The sequence below is a fragment of the Manis javanica genome, chromosome 1 (genome assembly GCF_040802235.1).
Source record: "Manis javanica isolate MJ-LG chromosome 1, MJ_LKY, whole genome shotgun sequence".
NCBI classification, from domain to species: Eukaryota; Metazoa; Chordata; class Mammalia; order Pholidota; family Manidae; genus Manis; species Manis javanica.
The window spans coordinates 103,137,441-103,154,539 of record NC_133156.1 but is presented as its reverse complement, the minus strand read 5'-3'; the positions used below and the strand labels follow the sequence as shown (position 1 = coordinate 103,154,539).

General features: G+C 31.5%; 1 protein-coding gene across 4 annotated transcripts in view; it reads left to right on the top strand.

Moving 5' to 3' along the window:
• Positions 1 to 17,099, top strand: part of IPO11 (importin 11) — a 289,809-nt gene that overhangs the window by 123,407 nt on the left and 149,303 nt on the right. For all 4 annotated transcript variants that reach the window (XM_073235815.1, XM_073235800.1, XM_073235804.1 and 1 more), the window contains exons 21-24: positions 3,097 to 3,212; positions 9,842 to 9,918; positions 15,307 to 15,386; positions 15,813 to 15,893. In XM_073235815.1, the coding sequence (XP_073091916.1) occupies positions 3,097 to 3,212; positions 9,842 to 9,918; positions 15,307 to 15,386; positions 15,813 to 15,893 (354 nt within the window). The remainder of the gene's footprint in view (positions 1 to 3,096; positions 3,213 to 9,841; positions 9,919 to 15,306; positions 15,387 to 15,812; positions 15,894 to 17,099) is intronic.

The following is a 17,099-nucleotide window of genomic DNA, read 5'->3' as shown; positions in this document are numbered from 1 at the left end:
GACAATAATTGACCAGTTTTATGCTGGTTCAGAGGAGGGCCATATATTAGTCTGTGGATGTGGATGAGATCTTGAAATCATGTTGCTTGTCTTTTTCTACTTTTTTTTTTAAAATTAAAGTATCATTGATATACAGGCTTATGAAGGTTTCACATGAACAGGAGTGTGGTTTCAACATTCACCAATATTACAATTCCCATTGCAGTCACTGTCTGTCACTGTAGTAAGATGCAGTTGAGTCACAACTTGTCTTCATGCTTTACTGCCTTCCCTGTGACCTGCCTATATTGGACATCACACTGCTTTTCAAACAGTTTAGAGAGGGTCCTCTTATTTTTAATACCTCCCCTTAAAGCTCACCTTTCCCAAAGTAACTAGTGGTACCAGTTCCCTAGTCTTTTAGAGTTTCCGTAATGTGAATCATGTTTCTTCTTGCCCTTTTATTCACTACTGGTTTTGAGCTTTGGTTTTCTGAGTCTGCTAAGTTAGTTATCACTTAGCTTCCAAAGATGAGTTGCTTTACTTATGCTATCTTTTTAGGTCTTTAAAAACTCACTTTTATATGCTTTTAGGAACAATGGTAAATGCATGTGTTAAATGTGCCAGCTTTCTCCAGATGTTAACGTAGTGACTTCTAATACTAGATTGTTTGTTGTAGCTGGAACATAGAGTACAGAGTTTGAATGCAGGGGTTCTGGTCAGGAAGGCAAAAAGGATATCTCTTGAAGTTCAGAGGAAGGAGTGTTATTTTTATTTTACAAAAGGTAGTGGAGATAAGGTCTAGAAGGGAATAAAACTAAAATCAAGGAAAGTAGTTGGGAGCGTCTTTCTGTTAACCATGAAAAAGATGATTAGGACCTGAAGTAAAGCCATAGAAAGAAAGGGAAAGGTTTAAAAAATATTAGAGAGATAGAATTAAGGATTGTTTAGATAGTGGGGTGAGGAGGAAGAGGAACTAGAAGGTGGTTGTGATATAATTTATCACTACATTGAGAGTGGCTCATGTCACTTGAGTTAGAAAATACAGGAAGAGGGACTGTGTTTAGAAAGACAATGAGTTGGTTCAGTGGTCGACTTAAGAGTTTGAAATGTCTTCTGGGTGATAATGTCCTGTTGTCATTTGCAGTATTTGGATTGGAGATTAGGGTTGGAGATAATAGATTTTGACATTTTCAGCATTTATTTGGGAAATGAGAAGAGAGCCAAAGACAATATCCTGAAAAATGCCGATATTATAGGACTTTTTTCCCCCCTTAACTGAAAAAAATAGTAACTAGAAACGTACAGGAAGTGCAAAGATCCTACAGAGAGATTCCTTGTGCCCTTCACCTAATTTCCCCTTATGTCTTATGTAATTATAGTACAACAGATTCCCCCCACTTTAAGCATTTCTGATAGTTTTATTAATAAATGATGAATTTATTTTTGAGCTTTCATAGTATTGTAGACAGTGACTTGTAGTTATAACTGGCATGAAGGAATGTTCAAATTTACTTAAAGCTGCATATCTGCGATTGGACACATTCTTTAGACCACTACATCATCACAAAGGTGAATCTCTTCAGGTTTGGCCAGTAGAGTCTTCAAGTTTAGCAGTCACTTATTTTAGTTTTGCTAATGCTAGTGTGTTGTGCTAACTGGGGTGTTCACTAAGTAAATAGATTCTAATTTTCCTAGGAAATGTTAAGTTTATTTGATAATCAAAATGAACTTGACCACTTTATCTTAATATTCTTTTTTGTTACAATAAATATTGTTAGAGAGTAAAATTTAACTGAATTTTAAATCCTGATATACTAGTTTATTAAGTCAGAAATTTTATTTCTCTCCCCCTGGAAGAATCTTTAAATAAGGTGTTTCAAGTGATTTTTACTTGTAAAAAGGGCCAAATTTATACTTAACATGTTTAAGGATAAGCTTTATATATTTCTACTGAAATATCTATGCCCCACTGATAAAGATTGAATTTTGTATACACACGCACAGATATATACACACATATATATATATATATGCATACATACATATATTTTATATATATGTAATTTATGCCAGACATCCAAAGGGGAATACATATGTGTTTTGTTGCATGGTAATTTGCTATAAACTATATTGACATTTGAATTATTTGATATTTTACTTGGTTTCCTTTCTGTGTTTATAAGATTATGGAGATTATTATGGACTAGCAATTGACTTGTTATCATTTTTGTTTTCTTTAAAAGTGCTTAGATTTAGTGTGATATACCAAGTTAACCTCCGTAAGACAGTAATTAGGTAAAGTAGAATTTTAGATAAAACCACCTCTTCTTCCTCCAACTGTGTTCTTGGCTCATTAAAAATACTATAAATATTCTTCATTAAAAAAAAATAACAAGTCTGCATATGTTTTTAAAAGCTGACAAAGAAAACTTCCTTTTACCCCCTTTCAGCATCTTTTCTGCTTTCCCGTATTTAACTAGGGTTAACTTTTTTTTTCAATTTGCTCACAGGAAACATATTTATGCATGTATCTGCATATATAGATATGTAGATATTTTAAAAAATTCTTTGGCAGGTGGAATTGTTATACATACTTCTGCATTTTTTATGTCCTATTTGTAATTATTTTTAAGATTATTTTCATTCCATGCCTATCCTTTTTCACTGGCTACTCAGTATTTAGAATATGAATTTACCATAGTTTTGTTTTCTTACTGATAACCATTTAGGTTGGATTCATTTTAGATTAGTTATTTGGGAGAGATAATTTATAGAATTTAATATATCAATGTTAATAACTCTTTAGTACTCAGAGAGGGGAAAATAAATATTTATAATGTGGAATCTCTTAAAAAGAACGGATGTGTGTAGCCTTGGTGTATATGGTTTTACTATCATAAGGCAATTAAAGAGTATTTTTTGCTACTTGCTTTTCCATTGTAAGTAAACAAAACTAACATTGTTTTAGTAGTGCTTATAATTAGGACCATCCTAGAAAAGTCTGATTGATTTATTTTTGCACGTTGGTTTTAGAATTTTTTATACAGACTATTTTTTGGGGTTGAGTGGTATCTTAGAGTGTCTTATGTTAAGTTTTATTTATACTTCCCATAGGGATTAGGAGCAGACAGCAAGAACCTGTACCCTTTCCTGCTCCCAGTTATTCAACTGAGTACAGATGTTTCCCAGCCTCCACATGTTTATCTTCTGGAAGATGGTTTAGAATTATGGTAAGAGGAAAAACTTGATACCATGGATATTTTTTTTCCTGGCCTTACCTATTCTCATGCCATTAAAGCAGAGGTCATGTTACAGGACTTAAAAACTCAGCATCTAAAAACAAAAGCATAAAATCAGTTTCTCCAGACTGGGTAACAAAATGGGCCCATCTTTCCTTAGCAGCTGTTGCTTAGTGTAGGCAATAATAGTCAAGTTAAAGCAGAAATTTCAGTGAGAACTCAGCTGCATTTAGTCTCTTGGATTTGGAATATAAAATGGAGATCTTGGTAAATTTTCAAAACTCAAATTGGACTTCAAGCTTTGTTAAATGAGACGCTGTGGGTGATGTGAGGGCTTTGGGGCCTTACTACCTTACCCAGTAAGTACTGAGATACTATACCTCAGCCCCAAATACTAGTGCTTGTTAGTCTTGACTTGACTTGCTATTGTATTGAGTGAGTAGTATGTAGCGTTAAGAGGTAAAACTCTCTTTCTGTGGCAACTTGGTGCTATAGACCATTACTGACTGCCCACTCTGTAAGAAACTGTGCTAGAAAATCCTTTTGCCCTCGTAAGCTTATCTTACTGATAGCAGCAAGTTTCCTGCAGGGCCAGTTTTTATTCAAGATATAGTTTATAATATAGGAAAGGTTTAAAAATTCCATGTATACACTGACTGCTGGAATTAAAAAGCAAATCACAGAAATTAACCATAGAAAAATTTAACATTTGTGGTTCCCTTCCTCTCTTCCTTCCTAAGTTTTGCTTAGATGTCTAGGAATGAACAATTTTTTTTATTACTAGAAAGTATCTTTGTTGCAGATTATAAATCAATGATCTGTTTCAGAATACTAGGTGAACAGTCTTTTTTAAAATTTTTATTAAGGTATTATTGATATACACTCTTATGAATGTTTCACATGAAAAAACAATGTGGTTACTACATTTTCCCATATTATCATACATGAACAGTTTTAAAACAGAACTAGCTAAATACTTATTAATTTGCAGGATCTCTCATTCTTTTCTAGGTTATGCTTGAACTTAAATGATTTCTGGATGGTTTGATTATAAATTAGCATGTGTTGAAACTTATATTCATATATTTTTATTTGTATAGGATGAATTACTCTAGATCAGAGGTGGGCAAACTTTCTGTAAAGGAACAGATGGTAGATATTTTAGGCTTCCCAGGCTATGCAGTCTTTTTCCAAACTATTCAGCTCCATTGTTTTAAGTGCCAAAACAGCCATAGATAATATGTGAACAATGGACATGGCTGTGCTCCAATAAAATATTGTTTACCAAAGTAGGATGTGGGTTGGATTTGCCCCATGAGCTATAGTTTGTGATTCCCATTCTAGAACACAAAACACTAATCTCTGGCATAAAAATACTTTCCTGGAAACATGTAGATACTGTATGATGTTGACTATTAGAAAAATTTTAAGTGTTAGTCGTAGTAAAGAGACAGACTAAGATACTTATCAGTATTACAGATACTATGTCAATATATTAAAGGTCTATGCATTTTTAAAAGATTGCATGAATAAATAATTATAAAAGTGCATTGTTCTTTTAATGGTAATCCCTTTTTTTCCTAGCCCTTAGTTGTATATAAATAAAATTAAGTCTTTAGAATATTTTTTTTTCAGTTTGCCAAATTTATTAATAGCTAAGATTGTTTAAAGAATCAGCATACATATTTCTACATACATTTTTCCTAGTGGAATAAAACTCAGTTATGAGTGCCAGCCAATCCCAGTTATACCACTGCATTAGGTTTTTAGTTATCTTCCACAGGCCTCAGTTTCCGTATCTGTAAAATGAAGAGAAATAATTCCTACCTAACATTTCTGTTGTAAAGATGAGGTATGTTTGTAAAGTGCTTAGCACTTTTCTGTGTACATTTAAAGCCTGAGAATTGGTAAGATTGCCTAGGAAAGGGGCAAATAGAGAACATTCTTCTCAGGATAGAATACTAAAGAAGTTACATTTTGAGGTCACACAAGGAGCCATCAAAGATGACAGAGAAGAGCTGTCTACTGACATAGGAGGAAAACCAAGCCAAGAGAGGAGATTATTTTCTTAAAGAGGGGTGTTGAGCTATGTCAGATGTTGCTGATTATTCTAGTAAGAAGAGTACAGAGAAGTGAATTTGTCTACATGGAGATGATAGGACAGGCTTCAGTGGGGTACTAAGAACAGAAGTTAGAATTGGAATAGATTGAAAATGAGTTGGAGTTAAGTACAGGTTGTGACCATTAGCAATGTGTTTGAGAACTTTTACTCTGGAGAGGAGTGTAGAAATTGGGCAGCATGTGCTGGTGTGGGAAATGCAAGGTCTACAAGGCTGAATTAGGCCCAGAGGGAGAATGTGATAATTGAAGGCAAGAAGGGATGGGTGTTAGTTCAAGTTGAGGGTTTGTTTTTAAATAGCTGCAGGTATACCTCATCCATTTTTCCTGGAGGCAGAAAGATGGATTGTTCTATCATAGTGGGATGAGAGGAAAGTGTTACATCTGAAAGTTTCCATTTTCTCAAGAAAATAAGAAGTATAGCCATCAGGTGAGTGTTATGGGCTGGAGTGGAAATGTATAGAAGATGTGAGAAGTTTGTGGGGAGCAAAGGTATAAGATCGTTATCTTGGAGAATGGGAATTTGAATTTATTAGATATAACCAATACCAATTGATGTTTGTGGTTATGTATATAAAGTGTAACTCTTCGCACTGATTATATTTTGTTTTTGTTTTTTCTTTCCCATGGCTTGCTTGCTTTCTTGATCCATCTTGCTAGAGACTTATCAATATTATTAGTATCCTCAAAGAACCAACCTTTGGATTGATTCTATTTGTTGAATTTGTTTTCTATTTATTAGTTTCTGCTCTTACATTTATGATTTCCTCTTTCTACTTGCTTTAGGTTTTTTTGTCTTTGTCATTTGACCTACATACTAAGATTTAACTCAGCAATTTTTAATCTTCTTTCCTAATATAAACATGTAATACTGTAAAGTATTTATAAGCAGCAGATGAACGAAAGACCTTGCAGGAACAGCTTTTTTTTTTTTTTAAAGGAAATAGGGTGGGGTCATGGATACTGGTAAACAACCAGCATCAATTATATGCCATTAACTATAATATGCTTTTCAACATTAAAAAAAAACTAATTTGATTGCTTTTTGCCATCTACTGAGGAGATTACATCATTTTTTTAAAAAAACTCTCTTCAAAAGACTGACTTCCTAAGATAAACTTTAGTTGCTAGGGCGACTTGTACTTTTAATATATTGTACAAATCTGTTTTCTAATATTTTATCTGATTTTATTTTTTCCTCTGCTTACAAATAAGTTGTATATATAATGCACATGTGGTACTGCCTGATTTTATGTAACGGTTATGTTTGTTTTGCCAATTTACCAATTTTTAAAAATCATTTTTTTCATACTGGAACAGTCTCTGTAATATGGTAACTATTCCTTGGATCACTTGAAAATTCAATAGTAAAGAGGACTAGATATGGACTCCTGGCAGGGGCTAGGAAATCAATCACAGTTTTAATAACATTTTCAGATTGTTTCTTAGTTATCAGTTTATAATTGTTTATTTTAATTTTGATTTTCAATATCTATTAGTTTTGGCTCTTAGTCCCTTCAGATACTAGTAAAACATTTTATGAGTTTACTTGCTTTATCTCTGTTACTTTTAGTTTTATTTTTGTCTTATCTGTATTTAAGGTACATTTATTAGTGATCCTTCTAGTAATATGAAAGATAAATTACATGTTAGATATATGTTAGATATGTTAGATATATAAATTCTGTTTCTATCCTTTCATTAGTTTATTTCACTTCTGGATTTTTTGCTTCTAATTTTTTTTTACTTAAAAAAAACTTAAGTCTGTGAATGTCTTGGAGTTTAATTGTCTTCCCTGAAGTCTTTATACATATAATGTCCTTTTTTTAATTTTGTGGTAGCATTACAATTTAATGATGACTTCTTTGCTCTGCGTTTATTTTTCCATATTAAAGTATAGGATTCAGGTCTGGATTTGTTGCACTGTTAATAGAACATGTTGCTTGTACAATTTTTAAGAAGTTCATGTGAATTTTAATGACTTTTTATAGGTTCTAATTTGTATATTCACATAAATAGTAATGATGGTATCAAAGATGCAGACCTTAAAAATACTCTTTTTTAACATGTAGGTCTTATAGTTATCTTACTATTTTGATTTTTAATCTTGACATTGATTTGTTAAAATATATCATTCAGTTTTCTTAGTGTCAGTATCCCTGTTTATTTCTGATATTTTTGATCTGTAAATTTTAAAAAGTATTCTTCACTATACAGAATTTTGGTACTTTTGTATACTGTTAAAAGATTTAATAAAGCATTTAAAATTTTTAGTATTTTCATGAAGTGTCATGTGATGTTATGAATATGTACCAATTAATTTTCCACCTTTTAATTCTTTTGCATTTAAATTACATCTGTTAATATTGTCATATGGTATATTTTGTTTAGATTTGAGTTGATTATCTTTGCTCATCTTTTACATTTTAGCTTTTCTGCTTGAAATTTAGTTATGTCTCCTATATAGAGCAAATTTTTATATTTTGCATTTTAGGACCTAACCAAAGATTCTTTACTTCAAAAGAATTTTAAGTTCTTACATTTAATTGCTGAAGTGATATGTCTGTCTTTTTAGTTTAAGCTCTCTCTATTCTATATTTTTTGAGGAAGGGGAACATTAAAATTTACATTTCTTTAAAGATGTTGGTATGTATGCCTTTGTCTAATTATTCATCAAAATTGTGACTTTCCCTTTCATTGATGGTAAAGAATTTAGTGTTTTAACTGTTTGCCTCAACTCCTCTCCTTTCCAAGTCTTAATTTGTTTAATCTGCAGTTACATACCATGTCATTTTATTTTTAAGTAGTTTAAATTCTTCAAGATGTTTTCCTCTTTTATTTATTTCTTTTTTGAGGTACATTTAAAAAAAATTGAAGTATGTATAGTTCATATACAATATTATATTGGGTTCAGGAGTACAACATAGTGATTCAGCAATTATACACATTATGAAATGCTCACTAGTATAAGTGTAGCTACCAGCTGTCACCGTGCAAAGATGTTACAATATTATTGACTATATTCTCTATGTTGTACTTTTCTTCCTATGACTTATTTTGTAACTGTTTGTCCCTCTTTAATCCCTTCACCTATTGCTTCCCCCATCCACCCTTAACTCTCTTTCCTATGGCAACCAGCAATTTGTTTTCCATGTTTATCAGTCTGTTTCTGTTTTGTTTGTTCATTTGTTTTATTTTTTAGATTTCACATATTAGTGAAATCATATGGTATTTATCTCTCTCAGAGTTATTTCGCTTAGTATAATACCCTCTTGATCCTTCCATGTTGTCTCAAATAAAAAGATTTCATTCTTTTTTTTATGGCTGAGTAATATTCCACCATATATATGTATCATGTCTTCTTTATCCATTCATCTACCTATGGACACTCAGGTTGCTTCCATATTGTGGCAATTGTAAATAATCTTGCCATAATCATAGGGTTGTCTGTATCATTAAATTAGCTATTTTGTTTTCTTAAGTGAATTCCAGAAGTGGAATTACTGGGTTGTTTGATATTTCTAATTATATAAAGAACCTCCATACTATTTCCCATAGTGTCTGTAGCAGTTTACATTCCACCAACAAAACATGAGGGTTCCCTTTTCTCCACATACTTGCCAACACTTATTATCGCTTGTCTTTTTCATGCTAGCCATTCTGACGTGTGAGGTGATAGCTCATTGTGGTTTTCATTTGCATTTGCCTGATAATTAGTGATGTTGAGCGTCTTTTTATGTGTCTGTTGGTCATCTCTCTGTCTTCTTTGGAAAACAGTTGAGGTTCTCTGCCCCTTTTTAAATCAGATTATTTGTTTTTTTGGTGTTGGTTGTATGAGTTCTCTGTGTACTTTGGATATTCACCCATATCATTCAAAATATCCAAATTTGATATAAATATATTTATAAATGGACATATCATTTGTAAGTGTCTTCTCCCATTTAGTGAGTTGCCTTATTATTTTGTTGATGGTTTCCCTTGCTGTGCAGAAGCTTTTTAGTTTGGTGTAGGCCTGCTTGTTTATTTTTTGCTTTTGTTTCCCTTGGCTGGGGAGATATGTCCAGAAAAAAATTATAATGTTGATGTTCAAGAGTTTACTGCTTATGTTTTCTTCTTGGAGTTTTATGGTCCCAGTCTGTTATTTAGATCTATAATCTATTTTGAATTTATTTTTGTGTGGTCCAGTTTTATTCCATTGTGTATAGCTCTTTGACCAGTCCGTAATTATCATGTTTTTGCTTTATCATTTAACTGTATTATAAATATTTTAGTATGTAGTTACTTTCCTTACTACTTTTGTTATGTATATAGAAATACTATTGATTTGTAGATACTTAATTTTGATACATTTGTAATTCTTTTCCTGAAAGATAATTTTTATAATTTTCTGCATTGTCCATTTTTCTTCCTTTAGAAGGGACAGCATTTTTATATTTAAGTTGTGTTGTTAATGGCTTTAGTGGTTATGGAAAGTGATGTAATTATCAGTATCTCTTTTCTAGGTTAGTGACTTTGGAGAACAGCCCAAGTATTACACCAGAGTTGCTTCGTATATTTCAAAATATGTCACCACTTCTTGGTATGTATTACAGCATAAACTTACTAGTATTTTTGAATACAGCCATAGTTTTAAGCATTATAGGTGACTTTAAACCTTCCATTTTTACTAAAGTTCCTGATTTTGACAGAAAAATTCAATAGTGTTTTAATAGTTTCGAGAATTTTTCTGTGTAACTTTTTAGAACCATTTCTGCTTTCTTAAGGAGAAAATGCTAACTAAATTTACTGAATTACTAAATTAAAACAAAAAATGTTCTTAGGAAACTAATTACAGGTTAAGTTTGAACTTTGCCTGGTTAAATTTCTATGTTTGTTAGCAGTTCTATGTTTAAAGAACATTTGAAAAACTACTTTGTAAAATTATTTCTGTGTATTATGGTTTTATCCATTTTCTTTTACAGAGTGATTTTGTGGTATCAGTTGTTCATAGGTGACCTCTGTACATATTTCTGATTAAGCCAAGGCTTAATCACCAAAATGAAGAGTATTAAATAGGTTTAGAAATCATATTTATTGTTTGTTTAAGCATTAACTTATGCATGAGTTGTGAAATCATGAAACTTAATGTTTTTGAAGCAACACTTTCGGCACATGAAAATAACTGGATACTGTGCTAGGAGTAGGCTTGTAGTTGCTTTTAGCTACCTTAGGTGAAATCTAATTAGATTATTTTTTTTGCTAATTCTGAACATGTATTATGATAAGTAGTAATAGAAAAATCAGTACTTTCTGTTACAAATCAGCTACCATTCACAAGTATGTAATACCTTAAATTAAAAAAAAAATTTGTTCATAGAGTTGTTGTTTCGTGAGGGATTTTTACCAGTGCAGATTCACATTTACTCAGAGTATTTAAGAATTGTATACTGTGCTATTTACTGGCCCTTTGATTATTTTTCAATTTGCATAACTGCCATTTTTAAAATCACTCATTTATGAAATGTAAAAATTATTTACAGTTTTTCCATTGAGAACCCCCATTTTCAAGACTTATCCATGAAGTATCTTTAATTCTTTCATTATAACTTCGGATGTACTAACTGAAGTTAATATTGTCAGGAGGTGGTGTTTTAAATAGCAAAACACTAGGAAAAAAGGCACACGTGGCAATATCTGGACTATTTTTTCTGAGAACGTATTTATAGTGAGCAGTTTTTTTAGAGGCAAAAATATTACAGAGGTATAATGGTGCACCAGAATGTAGACTAAAACTGATTAAAAAACATATTTGCTGGATGATTGTGGTGGCTAGATTATGTAGTTAGCTCTTTTCTGAGTTTTTCTTTTCTTCTACCCTATTCCTCAGAATAGATGAGATCTCAAATAATACCAAAATACCATTTATTTTCTAATAAGGATCCATTTGCAGTTTTCATCTAGATACTCATAAAATTATGGAAAAATTTCCCAAAGATGAAGACAGTGACAGTAGGCCACTTGCTTATTATCAGTCTCCTAGGAAAAGTTTTGTTGTCTGCAGCATGCCATAGGTAAAGAGAATAGGACATGTCCTTTTCACATCCCTATACTCTCTGGTGAAGGCATTTAAGTTGCGTTCTGTCTAATACCTAACTTGGAGATCATATACAGTGCTATTCTGGGTAAGCCGCAGTGCTTCTTTATACTTAAACTAAGAATGGAAATCTCAGCCAGAGTCATTATCAACTTTATCATGAACAGAATTGGGCCATTTTCACATGTGGTTGAGTTCACACAGTGGTTTTACTTCACTTGTATATTCCACTCCATGTCCAGCATGCCTGGCTTTTACAATGTAGTGGGAGAAAGGATCTATAGGCAACAAGAAAGGAACAAACAAAAAGCATTTGACTAACTCTGCTATAACCTAATGACATTATATTAAGTGTAGACATAGTAAGTGCTATAGCACAGTTTTATCATATAAGCATTATTGTCGATCAATAGTCCTTGCAAAGCAGCAAGGACTTTTATGTGTTTAGAACAATGTCTGGTACTTAGTAAGCACATTGAAGTGTTTTATAATTGTATTTATTACTACTATTACTATTAACATTGCTGCAATTTTCAAAGGAAAAGTACCCAGTTTGCTCTGTTACTGAACTGAATCAGGAAGTAGTGAAATTTCATCCTTGTGATATCGATACTTGATTTAAACTTCTTTAATTTTCAAAGATTTAAAAAATTGCATATTTTATAAATAACATCAGTGAATAAAGATGATAAGGATAGTATTGATTTACTTATTCTCTGCTTTTCTCTTTCAAAATAAAAAGCCTGCAATGTGTCTTATGCATTGTGTTGGGTATATTTGCTTCAATAATATGAAGAAATTCTGTTTATAAATTTTATTTGTGCATGTTTAGTATACCTTAACATCAGCATTACCTTTATTTTTTCTTGAGTATTGCACAACTAATACTGACATGTAGCCTTTTACATATACATTCTTTCAGATGAGCTTTACAATTTATTTTGAAATATAACCAGAATAGTTATTTTAATCTATTAAGAATGTAATTCAAAATGAATACACACTTTTTTAATCAGTGAAAACATATTCTTTCTTATTAGATCAGTGATTTAAAAATATTTATTTACTAAGTATGATAGTTCTTTCTTTTCCTAAGTAGAAATAAAGCTTCTGGCTGAAGTTTCTCATTTTTGTTTAAAATATATAAAACCAACAATACTGCGTACTTTAAGATGTTTAAGTCACTAATTTTTAGGATATGCTAATTAAGCATGAATAAATCCAAGGCAAAAATTCTTGTATCTTTTTCCCTAAAGGTAAGTACAACTGGAGAAATTTTAAGTAGATTCAGAGGCTGTAGCTGAAAGTAATTCTAATAATTTAGTTCTAAGGGATTGTTTTAAAAATCCCTTAAATCTTTTAGAGTGTTAATTTACTTAATGTTCTCATTACTTAAAAGATAAACACACAACTGGCTCTTGTCCATGTTGTTGTAAATCCCAGACTAACGTTCCTCAACCAGTAAAATTTTTCTGCTGGTAACTTCCTATCTAATTTGAAAGGAACATTTTCCCACCTACCCTCATGGTGATGTAGGCTATCTTATACATTTTATTTTTCATATTTTATCAGAATTTGAAATAAAAGAAGAAACTATGACAGTTCCATTTCCAAACATAAACATTAAATAGTAAGGTTAAACATAGATTCCTACTGAATCTGTATAACATAATTCAGTAATTCATTCTCTTTGTCACCTTTACAGAAACTTAAAAGAATAAAAAAAATGTGACATGAAAGTACAACTCAGAAATAGGATTAAAAAAATAGGGAAAACAAAGAGTATCAGAGTATAAATTATAATTAGGCTAATAGATATAAATGATACATGCACAACAGTGTACCTTGATACTTTGATGGGCACAGCTTTGCCTCAGAGTGCTCTCACAGCCTGAAAGAAAAGCTTGATCTTTTAAATTAGGGGTTTTCAGTCTGAACACTGTTGACATTTTGGGCCAGGTAATTCTATGTGTGAGGGGCTGTCCTATGCATTAAGGAAGTTTAGTTCATCCTTTGCCTCCACCCACATAACGTCAGTTTTAATGACCAAAGTTTCCAGACACTGCCAGATGTCCCCTAGGGGGCATAATTGCCCCTGGTTGAGAACATTTGACTTAAATTATTCAGTCTGAATATGAATATAGATCTACTGCATGGTTGAAGTACAGCTCCATTTTATACTAAGACCAGACAGTAATTTTTCTTCAGAGTCTCATTAGGAGCTTATGGGTATAATGAACACTATTCAGTACATCATAAAATAAATAAGTCTACTAATTTTAGGACGGTTTTAGTATCAGTATTTAATATTTGCTGGTGATAGCATGCCCTAGACAGTTTAGTAAAAGTTATCTTTGGTTTGGTAGAGTCATGGAAAGCAGTATGAAGGATCTAATCACTTGAGTATTTGCTTTGTATAGGTTAGTCCAGAAACAGGTTTTAAAAGTATCTATAAGAAGAGATCAATACTATGGTTTTAAAAATTGATCCTTCTTAAATATTATTTCCTTCACCATTGATCTTGATAAAATTTTAGATGACAATGATTTAGAAATTACAGTCCCTGACATGCTTGAAGTATAGTCATTTTTGAGTTTTCACTTAAATATAGGCCTTTCTGCTTTACTTATCACAGTGCTGCTGAACAGTGTGCTATTCAGTGTTGGTCTGATAAACAGTGTACACAAGTCCAGACTTGAGTGGACATTCTCCTTGTGAAAGGACAATGAATTTTTCATAAGGCCTATCCCTTTATCCTGTGATTTGTCTTACCCCTGTTATGAAAAATACCTGAATGATAGCCTTTACCATTTCTTTTTGTCTTTCATTAGCATGGTAGTAAGTTGGTCAGTCTCTGTGCCATCCATATCTGTTTTTTAAACTAATCTGTTAAATTCTAAAGTATACTTATGCCTTTAAAAGACATTTTTGAACTAGGGGTAGCATTGTCATTTTCTTGTGAAAGTATATGGGAAATTTTCATCTAAATAGAATGTCTTCTCACTTTGCTAGGATGTGAGTTAAGAACCCAGGGTCTAGACAAAGGTTTTTCCAGAAATTTTTTTTTTAATCTGTCCTTTGCAAGTGAAAATAATTTCTAAAGTATTAGCAAGAAAGAATGGCATATTTCAGATAGAGATGTTATTTTGGAATTATGTTTCAATATATATATAGTTCTGTATATACAATCTGTATTTATTATATAACTATTAGATGTGGTGAGCCATGTAAAATAACATGGTACGAATACTTGATCAGAGTTGATTTTAACAAAATATATTTTTCTACTTTGCATTTGAAAAGAAATAGCTAAAAACAATATCCTTTTTCTATGGTTTTCTGGTAATTACATTTTTAAGAACATTTTTCATGTGTAAACAGTTTTTATAGGGGAGCACATTTGAAGAACAAAGCCAAAGGATTGAGAATATCTAATTAATCAAGTATAACAGAGACTCTTTTCATAAGTAGGTAGGTAGCATTTGTAGTGCCAGCAGAGTTAGACACTCAATAAATGCTTACTGAGCAGAAACCATTTAAGGCAAATATCAAAATATGATAGTAAAATGGTTCACTTGCATGGTGTTTGCCATGCACTAGAAATTCAGTTTGAAATGAAACGTGGGTTCAAATGGTTATGTAGTTCTTTTATGAAAGGAAAAAAAAGGAGCCTAATATACTTTTCTGAATTGTTTTAACTCATGGGAACTATATGGGAAACCAGTATGTTATAGGCCGATGCCAGTTTTTACAGTTATCTGTATACCATAATCTGAGTAGCACTCAGAAGATTTATAAAGACAGGTATATAACTTAGTTTTAAATAAATTACTTTATTTAAACCAATTTCAAACAATTTTTTAATTTGTCCTTTTTAAAAAAATTCATTGGCAGAACTAAGTTCAGAAAATCTCAGAACCTGTTTTAAGATCATCAATGGCTATATCTTTTTATCATCAACAGAATTTTTACAGGTATGTTGTTTCTGCAGTGCAGTTTTTGCTTTGTAAAAATTTGTGTAGTTACTATTCGGATTGTCTCATTTGGTAGGAAGGACTTTTTCAAAATTTAAAAGATTTATCTATCATGTTAAGGTGGTGGGGAATATTCTAATATGCATTGCCCCCTTCAGGGCAGATTTGATGCATTTGCATGAATTTTTATTTAACTCAGAAAATATGCTATATAAATAAGCTATATTCTTATATTTCTACAAAAAAATCATTAAAGCAATAAACTGTATTTTTATTTTCTTTACTTTTCCTAAGTTCTAATAGAAACTTTAAATTCTTAGACCTTTAATTCTCAACTAGATTCTGAGTCCCAAATTGAATTTTATGCCTTTTTTGATATTGCAGATATATTCAGATTATATATTTTGACTTTTGATTGAATTTCAGACATATGCAGTAGGTCTTTGTCAGTCCTTTTGTGAGCTGCTAAAGGAAATTACTACAGAAGGTCAAGTTCAAGTGCTTAAGGTATTGCCATCTTTTAAATGACTATTATTATAAGTTTTCCATCTGTATTTTTAAAAATTGGACTTTGACTTGGGTTTTGATGATTGGTAAGAAAGGGAAGAGTAATTCTAGATATTTTCTTTTAGTAGTATTTAATTGGCCTGGACAACAGGTCTGAAATTTGAATGCACATACAGAACACACCTTCCTAACCTGAGGATGTTAAAATACAGAGTCCTCATTTCCAACATGGGGACCCAGTCTTGGTCTTCCAAATCCTGAGACCTATCTTCGTGTTGCAAAGCTTTAGAAACTTTTATAAATTATCTAAAGGCTGGTGACATATAATACTTCTCAGCCCTCCAGTTAGCCTACTTTTGGTACAAAATTTTTCCATTATAATTGGATACTTTAAAGTTGGGTTGGCTGCAAACTTAAGAAGGTACAAGTTTGTGTGGATTGTGCATAATTAAGGACCAGTATCAAATCATTATGTTGTATCCCTGAAACTAGCATGTTATATATCAGTTATAAAAAAGCACCAATAGGCTGAGTTAATCTTAATGAATTATATCTTTACAGATTAAAGATATATACTATTAAAAACAATATACTTGAGTTAATCATTATGAATTATATCTTTACAGATTAAAGGTATATACTAACTTTATATATTGTGTATAATTGTATATAATTAGGAACTAACAGACTGCATTGTATATTCTTTATATATATCTATATTAAAGATATAAGTAGTATCAGTAAAGTGTATATGTGTACATATAAACATAAGTATATATAAATATATAATGTCTCTACACATATATGTGTGTGTATATATATATATGGGCTTTATGTATGGACTTTGTGAGGTGTGGCTCTTAAAAGTATCTCTCTTTTTATATTTCTTTTCTAATTTCTTTGCTAAGTATTGAGTCAGATGTGTGAACTGGTTTGATGAAATGTTTATATCATAAAGTAGTATTTATTGTGTGAAAATCCTGATATTGCTTTAGATCCTTAAAAAAAAATCTGATTTCATCTCAGTGAAATGAAAAAGTGTTTGATCAATAGGTTCATTGTAAGAAATGTATTTAACTAATCACAATAATCATTGCAGTAATTCACAGTGTATTTGGAGGACTAAGTGAGTAAAAGTTTCTGCAGATGGTAAAGTCTGTTTCATAACCAGTGTGATAGTTGCTTTGCATCTAGTAAGAGTAATCA